Genomic DNA, 9,712 nt, shown 5'->3' on the forward strand with positions numbered 1-9,712 from the left:
GTTTTTAGCAAGTTACAGCCTGTAGCAACTTATATGTTGAAGTTTCTACACCTCCCTTAATTATTCTAATCTATATACTATGAAACTAAAACGTAATATAGTTTGAATTAGTCAGTCTGGACTATTCAATTTGTTTGTTCAACTTTAAAATACACTAAACTATACTAATTTTCTCCCATAAACTTGTTTAGCATTTCTATTTTGCTTCAAATCTTGGCATCTGCGTTTGACTATTTCAGGTGATGAGTGTATAATATCAAAGAAAACATACATCCTGACAGAAGCAGTTTATATAGAGCATTTGGCCATGAAATTTTTTCACTTTTTTTTCGGGAGTTGAACTCCGGATAGTTATTCAACTACTACCTTAGAAGGTAGATGCAGCAGGTAAAGGGGCTATACCATAACCATAAAACAAATTGGTTTGGTCAACAATATAAGGATAGGTGTGAGGTCATTAATTACCTAATTGGATTATTTTATTGTTCTTTCTCCATCTTTGTTTAGGAGCCAAGATTTTTTGGTTATATTGATTTTTTTTAGGAACGAGATCAAGAAATTCTACTCTGTATATATACCTCCATATAACATCATTTCATCAACTTGGAGCAATCTATCATAATCCTAATTTATTATTCTTGAAATTATGACTATCAAAGTCCATGGTAACCCCATGTCAACTGCAACCATGAGAGTTGTTGCTTGCCTCATTGAGAAGGATTTGGGTTTTGAGTTTGTCTTTGTTGATATGGCCACTGGTGAACACAAGAAGCACCCTTTCCTTTCCCTCAATGTAAGCACATTAAGTCTATTTGTTAGTGATGTTTGCACGTATATATATTTATGTTTCGTGTCAAAAATATTTAGATTGGTTGACCTATGCTTATTATCATTCCAGTGTTTTGCTTATTGCAATCGACCATTTATAAAGAATGCCTTACTTTCCCTTTTACACAACTTTAACTTTGAAATCATGGATTCATTTCGTATCTTAATATGACATTTTCTTAACCGATGCAGCCTTTTGGTCAAGTACCAGCATTTGAAGATGGGGACTTGAAGCTCTTTGGTAAAGTGTTTTTGCTATTCGTACAATTTTTATATATCAGCACCAAGGTGATAAATTTGAAAGGATTCAAGTTACATATACACGGACATTATAAAGATTTTTTATACTATCATGTTCTTGCACGTTAGACATTATGCTTGCTGGCTAGTTAATGCTTATAATAGACAATTTTACCTATTAGTACCTTTTAAGCAGCGGCAGAGCTAGTAACAGGGAAGGGGTTCAGTTGAATCCCTTTCGTCGAATAATTATACTATGCAAATAGGGTACCAAATACCTTTTTCTTTTTTTCTTTTGGTTGTATGCAAACTGTCTCTTTGACCTAGGGGAAAAAGAGGTTCATAAGTTCAATCTCAACTTTGATATCCAGTATATTTTTGAATCCTAAATTCTTGATTCCGCCACTGCTTAAAAGTGACCTGATCTTTTACACCATCAATATTAATAAATTGGGAATTTTTAATGCAGAATCAAGGGCAATCACTCAGTACATTGCTCATGTTTATGCTAGCAATGGCTACCAACTAATACTCCAAGATCCAAGCAAAATGCCCATTATGTCAATATGGATGGAAGTAGAAGGCCAAAAATTTGAACTACCTGCTTCAAAACTAACATGGGAGTTAGGCATAAAACCAATGATTGGCATGAGCACTGATGATGCTATTGTGAAGGAAAGTGAAGAACAATTGTCTAAGGTTCTTGACATATACGAAACTCGATTAGCAGATTCAAAATACTTAGGTGGCGACTCTTTTACACTTGTTGATTTGCACCATATACCAAATATATACTATTTGATGAATACAAAAGTAAAGGCACTGTTTGATTCGCGCTCTCGTGTGAGTGCATGGTGTGCTGATATATTGGCAAGGCCAGCTTGGGTGAAGGGCTTGGAGAAGCTGCAAAAATGAAAAAAATAAAATCATGAGTTAATGGATGACCATATACATGTTTTTCCATAAGCATTTCTGTCTTAATATGTTGTGTTTCCTGTCTGAAGTTGTTTGTCTTGCAATACAATAAACAGTGATCAATATCTATGTGATTTACTAGTTGTACTGATATATACGGTACATTCAAACTTATAAAATAATTACATGCAATGTTTTTGTGATGACATTCAGTACATACCTTAAATCTTATGATCATTTGGTGTTTCTAGACTCAGCGTCATCTCCTTCCCCTTTCCTAGTATATAGACCAATTGTTAAGAGTAGTAACTTACAGTCTCACATTAGTTCAGGTATGGACTGATGGTTTGTTAAAAGTATCATATATTTACATGATATTAGACCAAGTCCTTTCCCTTTTGCCTCTTGTTCCACGTTCCAGTCAAACCTAGATGTGATGGGGACATTAGATTGGGTTACAGTCCACATTGATTGGAGAATGAAGTGGTGATTGTGCTATATCTTTATACCAACAAAGAACCATTTGGTTTATTCGTTTATAAGTAAATGATAGGTATCAAGTGGTAAAACCGACTTTATAAATAAACATAGAAAATCAACAATTAGATACACATCCAAAGCGCTGAAACTAATTTGAAACATAATAGTTACATCCCCAGATAAGTGTTACGATGGTGTTCATAAAGTAATTTACTAAAAAAATGAAAAGAACAAGAACATGTCCCCCTCCCCCCCGCCAACCCCCAACCCCCACCCCAACAGACAAGTATTATGCTTTTTTTTTTTTAAAAAAAAGTTTCTGTTGATCATTGATGTAGTTGATCATTGATGTGCAAAAAGGTACCAGGATTATTCTCTTATCTGGTAGTCAGATCTGGTGGCATCTAATCCATAACACCACCAATCAGAAATAATATTCTTGTTCCACTATAAGTACTTTTCCCCTCCAACTTTGTTATCTGGAATCCAATATCTCAAGCAACTAGACAAGTAAATAATTTAAATTTATTGCTTCGAAGTTCGAACTATACTATCTTTGCACAAACACACGGTCGAGGAGATAGAATTTTCACTAAGAAAATTCAAAAACAGATAATTTAAAAAATATCTAAACCTAAAAAAAAATCAGATAAATTGTGGTTAGCAAGAATTCAAAATGTGTCCTCTAAGAGAATTTGAACCCCTTTTATTACTTTGCTAAGCTTGATTTTCCCACCGTATCAACTCACTAGGAAAACACAAGGTGGAAATAAATTTTTATTGAAATATTGGAAAACTTTCTAACTTTTCTGTGTGAAAATACTATTATTTTTTATCTCATTTAGATCAATCTAAATATTTATGGGAATACCCGTTGAACATTTTTCGATGAAAAATTTTAATGGAAAAATAATAATTTTTTAGTGGTGATAAAACAAAAATTAATTCTATATACAAAATATAGGTTGAGATGAACACTAATAACGACTAGTGATAACTGATACGAGCAAAAGTTAATACATCCACCATCCACATCAACAAACAAAAGGAATATATGCTTAATAAGTGGACATATCTTATCATATAGGCCATCTATTATGCTTCTCATATTTCATTGCAGTTTTTTTTCCCTATAAATTTGCTTGTACTTTGTCCTCAATTTATAAGAAGCTCCTAAGTAAATATTTCAACACACCGATATACAATGAAGACTCACCATTTCTCTGAAGATGATAAATCTTTGATTCACAAATCAAAGAGAACAACCAGGGAGAAGCTCTCAAAATCAAAGCATACTTCCAATAAAGAAAATCAAAATCAAAGAAGAAAGAGTTCAAACATGGAAGATCCCATTAGAACTATCATGTTCTTGGGGTCTTGGACCCATTCCTAAACCCCAAAAAGAGAGAAAAAAAATTGTTGTTCCACTTTCCTATTCGAAAAATTAATCTAAATAGCTGTCCATCAATTACAAACAGATGTATAATCCATGTTAAATATGTATATAAGTTATGTATATCAGTTAAGAAAAGTAAATAATGAATCCGGCCAGCTACATTCCTTTCTATTTCGGCCCGATACGGAACACTATGTCCACTTCTTTAAAACAGAAAATCTTTCTGTATAATCTTCAATACTTTTTTTAATGTTCTACTGCATAGATATTTAACTTGAAAACTTCTTCTGAAAATTAGTGTTTGCTTTTTCTGACAACTTTTATATGTAACTAATTTATATATCTTCTGGAAACTATGGAATTTGTCGCATCTCAGGTTAATGGTTTAGTTTTGGTTCTGGAATGTTCTCCTAATGTTCAAAAAAGCAAGATATTGTGGCTCAATCTGCGCATTCTTGTTTAGATTTAGAAGCTGCTGGCAGATTCGTACATGGAGCAAAAGAAAAGCATTGAAATCCTTTGATAGCTTATATGAGTCCATCACAGTGTCAATGGACCACGTTCCTTGAAAATAATGTAAACAATAAAACGAACTGAAGAGACAATGCACACAAGGAAAACCTCCTTGCTCAAGAAATGAAAAACCAAGATCTGTCCCACAGAATTTAGCAACCAACTTCACTAATCAAATGAGCAAAGATTTAGATTACAACTTCGTGCAACCTAGGAATTAAAGCCTTAATCCCTTCCCTCTTGTAACACCCTTGTTACAAGGCAAAATAAGCAATATCTCTATTGCCCACTATCCCAACTAACTTTAGTTGACATAAACTTTAAACACTCCAATCAAGCTAATTCTAGCCATGACTCGGAAACTCAATCTACAACATAAAAACAATCAATATTCCTTTATAACACAAGAGTTGATCATACAGTGTTTAGAACAAAATACACAACATCAATATAGGACAACTTGATGCTTTCTTGCCAGTGACTCTATCAGGTCTCTCGGCAGGGAGAGAAAGAAGAGAAGGAGAAGAGGAAGTACGACGAAAAGGGTATGATATAGGTTGTTGTCTTAGTGAAGTTGCTCTTGCTCGAGAGAATCAACCTTTTTTGTGTGTATTCTTGATTTTCAAAAACTAAGTTATTTGATGTCCAACGTTGTATGTTAACGTTGGACAGACACAACCTCATTGTCTTTTAATTGACTGATCAGTCTGCTATCCCCTGCCCTTTCTACCAACCACAACAGGCGGTGATAGGCTTTATAGTTGGTCCAGGTCTGTATATCAGGTCCCATGCATAGTTTGTTAATTCATCAAAACCTGAAAGTAACATCCTTGTTGATAAACAAGCTGCAATTTCAATTGCAAATAATCCTATTTCACATGGAAAGACAACATTTCAAGATCAAGCTTTATTTCTTGAGGGAGGTGCAAAAAAATGGTGACATACTCCTTTTAAAATTAACTCTACCCCATACCTTACTCTATTTTTTTTAGTATCTTAAGCTTTTCTACACATGCTGGTGTAATATGTCATTATGAAACAGCCGAAAACGATACAATCTATCCAATGTTATATTTAACAATACAATACAATGCAATACAATTGTCGTATATACACATAACTGCATACCTTTGTTTCTTGATTTGCCACTGCAATTTCCAGCTGAATTGCAAAAAGATTTTCCCCCATTTCCTCTTCCAAAAGAGAAACGCTATCATTCAACTCATTAAATTTCTCCTCATAATAAGCACTTATTTTATCCTCAGCCTCACTTTTTCTTTCTTTAACTCATTAATTCTGCTATTGTCAGGAGAAAATTATTGTGTAGAAGAAAAGTGTACCTCACAGTTTATGCACATGAATTTGATTTTCACCCAGAATTACATCTGCCCCGTCTAGAAACTTTCATTGTGAAGGGTGTTGTTTGTTCAGTGTTACCTGCTATTTTTATTTTTTTTTGGAAAATGGAAAAATTAAGGCATGTTGGGATTGGTAAATTTGAATTTGATATGGAAAACAATAAGCATTGGATCTTTGACTAATCCTCTAAATTGGAAAATTTGAACATATTAAGGCAAGTTTGAACTTGACATCCATACTGATAATGTGGATGTTGATGACACAACAGACAGTGCTACGATGATTGTCTATGTTTATGGATAGCAGAAGGATCCGTGCAAAACAGTGAATCTGGGAGAGTAATGTAAGAGGCAGCTGAAGGTTACTTGAAGGATCTCATTAGCAGTAATGTGGTAACGGGGAAGTCAAATACTTGAGGTCACTGATAACAATAAATGACGGAGAATTTTATGATGAGTGTAGTAAATTGAGACTTCTTTAAGGTCTTGGATTTGAGTTCTCATTACGTGGATTATGTACATTGAAACCACTAATTCACTTGAAATACCTCACAGTTTTCACAGATAAATTCTATTTTTATCCGGAATCACATCTGCTGCATCTTGAAACTTTAATTGTTTTGGGTTTATGGTGTTACCAGTGAGTTTTTTGGAAAATGGAAAAATTAAGGCATGTTCATTGCGAGACTACCAAACCTGGAGTATCTCCAATTATGGGATTCGCGATTTACTGAGATTGATTATCAATTTAAAAGTGCTAAATTACGTGATGTTGGTCAGGATCTTTCACACGGAAAGAAATAAAATTGTTGGTGATAAGGATGGCTAGAGATCTGTTGAAATTGTGGATCCCTTGAAAACTGAGCAAAGACCAAAGAGTTCATCTAAGTCATCTGAACATTCGCACGGAGCCAAAAGACGTAAAATTATATCTGGAAGGATTTAGCTTTTGCATTGCTATGAAACAAGAAGCAGAAAAATCAAATTACATGACAACAGACAGCTATTATATGCGAAGAATTTTAAACACATCGGGCAATAGCAATTTAACTAAGCCACTGGGTGGAAAGTTAGTTTGGCAAAATATGAAAACTCCTATACATTCTGCAGCGGCAACTGAAGGTATCACTACTCCAATTAATGCACAAGAGTGAAGTAAAAATAATATACATCATTTTAATTAACAGAAATATACAGAGTTCCCAGACGCATTTGGACCAATATCTTCAAATAAAACGAATTGAAAGGCGGGATAGTTTGTTTTCCAACAAAATGCTGTAAGTTTGAAAGTGGAATAATATATAAATATGACCCTTAACTTGACTTCAGTTAACAAATATGACCTCTAACTTTACTAGTGCACAAATAGACACTTTAAGTATCCAAAACTTGAACAAATAGACACATTCGTCCTACATGACATCTTACGTGACAATTTTGTTTCCTACGTGGTATCCTACATCTATTGTGCCACGTAGGACACGTGTCTGTACTTGTTCAATTTTATACAAGTTTAAGTGTCTACTTGTACGCATCCAAAGTTGGAGGGCATAAATGTGAAATGAGTCTAAGTTAAAGGGCATATTTATGTATTATGTCTTTAAAATTCGTCATAATCTGCAATATATATCAGTTGACTTTGTCCGAAAGTATCTGTCATAGACGTCAAAACTTATAATTTTAACTTAAAGATTCTTATATGATGGAAATAAGTGGAATCTCTGTTGCATCATGAGGAAAATGAAGATGTTTTTAAGCAAAGGATGGTTGTGATTTGTTAGGGATAACAGTTCAGTGTTAGGTGATGTTTGTGTCTTTGAGTTGATCAAGGAGCTGGCTGATGAACTTATGCTAAAGGTGCATATATTCCGCAATAAGATGGAACAAAAATCAATAAATTGATATACTTAATCCTTTTTTTTTTTTTTTAAGTTTTTCCTCCCATGCTCTCCATTGGCAACAGTCAGCTAAATTTCTACACACTTCTTCACTACTTATACAAACTTAGACAAAGTTCAGCTATATTGAGGGGGAATCATTTTATCAATTGTGATTGCTTCATAATATTCTGAATTGCAAACGAAAATAAATGCAAAATTAAGATACTCTCTTTAATTAATTGGGGTTAGGGGTGTCAATCAAACGGGTTGAGTTAATAAATAGTTGTGTCATATTTTCATGGGCTACTTTTGCCTTCCTAAAATGGGGTGAAAAGCTCCTTCGAACGAGTAGTTAAAAACCTCAATTTTCTCATAGGGCAAAACATGTACTTTGTTGTCATCTAAAAGTTAGAAGTCTAAAGGTCTTTTTTTCTCATTTGTTGTTTATTTATTTCAAATGTTTCATTTTGTTTTACTGGATATTTTAACTTTTTAACTTTGAATTTTCAAAGTATGATCCATTTTTTACTAAAATACCTTATGAAATTATTCCTTTTCATTAACTACTTTGGATAAGTTACCATATAAGTTATAATTATTCTTTTGGTACCATTACTTTTTTTTTTCTTGCAAGCATAAAGATCAACATATTTACTCCAAACTTTTATACAACTTTACTTTATATTACTGTTTTAGCGATGACAATAACCACATTATCTTTTGGCTGCTTAGGCATAAGACATAAATATGACTCTTAATTTGAATTTTGCTGGCAACTATGACCTTTAACTTTACTAGTGCATAAGTAGACACTTTAACTATCCAAAACTCGAACAAATAGACACATTCATCCTACATGGCATCCTACATAACAATTTTATGCCCTATGTGGCGTCCTACGTGGCGTCCTATATGTATTATGCCATGTTGGACACATGTGTCTACTTGTTCAATTTTATATAAATTTAAGTGCCGTGTGCACACATAAAGTTGAAGGGCATAAATGCCAATTAAAACCAAGTTAAATGATATATTTATATATTATGCATTTTGCTTAATTTTTTTACAAAAGTGTTTCCTTAACAATAATGGTCACTGACAACACGCTTTTACTATTGCTAGCGTCAAAAGATATTCTTTAAAGATATTTATAATATTCTCCTATTTGTATATTCTCCTTCAATATCAAAGATCCTTGTAGGGTTACGGTGCCTCCGCAAATTCTTCTGTTCTCTAAAGAAGCTTGTAGGGTTAGCCTCAAATTCTTTTGTTCTTTTAAAGAAGCTTGTAGGGTTAGGATGTCACCGTAAATTCTTTTGGTCTCGTAATGAAGTTTGTAGGGTTAAGCTTGTAAAAGTTTGACAACAAAAGAACATGGAAAAGAGTTTCTTCAAGGTTTTCAACCCAGAAACCAGTGCACAACGGATGGTAAGTATACTCCCCCCCCCTCATGGTATTTGATTGCTAGGGATTGCTTTTTTTAATTTCTTTCTTTTTAGAGATGCGGGCATTAAATATGAGAAGGATAAGGACTTGGTGAGATTTAGATCTGCAAAACTTTGATAAAGAATGAATTCTTGGTATTTTACGATTTTTCCCTCTCATCCTGTGAATTGCGGGGGGGGGGGGGGGGAGGTTAAAAGAGGAGAGGTGCCTTCGTGTGATGCAAGTTAATTTTATACTAATATTATATATGTTAAAATTCCTAATTTACATTAGTATTATATAAAATTGAGTCAATAGATGTCATTTTTTGCATATATCATTTCCAAATGATCATATTATTAGTATTGAAGGAAGTAACCTTGCAGTAAACTTTGAGAATGCCTTAGATTTTATTTTATAACTTTTGAAATAGTTACATTCTTGAATTCTAACATTTAAAGTCTCATATTTTGAGTTTATTTGAATATTCTTTCATCTAATACTAGTTGATTTTATGATATGATCAATTTGATTAAAAACAATTGATTTTCTAACATTTTATTTAAAAATGAACCTTTTTTTTTTCTTTTTCTTCACAGAAAATTCCCATAAGTTATATCAATTACAAGAATGAAAAGATACGTAGCAAGGTTTTCCTTAGGGATCGATTTGGCCAT

General features: G+C 33.2%; 1 protein-coding gene across 1 annotated transcript; it reads left to right on the forward strand.

Annotated features, from left to right (window-relative positions):
* The first annotated feature begins 2 nt into the window (after positions 1 to 2).
* LOC129882915 (glutathione S-transferase PARB) lies at positions 3 to 2,189 on the forward strand. Its single transcript, XM_055957414.1, has 3 exons — positions 3 to 793; positions 1,021 to 1,069; positions 1,538 to 2,189. Exons 1-3 carry the CDS (start codon positions 647 to 649, stop codon positions 1,981 to 1,983), a joined length of 642 nt encoding a protein of 213 aa, XP_055813389.1. The 5' UTR covers positions 3 to 646; the 3' UTR covers positions 1,984 to 2,189.
* The last annotated feature ends 7,523 nt before the right edge of the window (positions 2,190 to 9,712 follow it).

Source organism: Solanum dulcamara, chromosome 3 (genome assembly GCF_947179165.1).
Source record: "Solanum dulcamara chromosome 3, daSolDulc1.2, whole genome shotgun sequence".
NCBI lineage: Eukaryota > Viridiplantae > Streptophyta > Magnoliopsida > Solanales > Solanaceae > Solanum > Solanum dulcamara.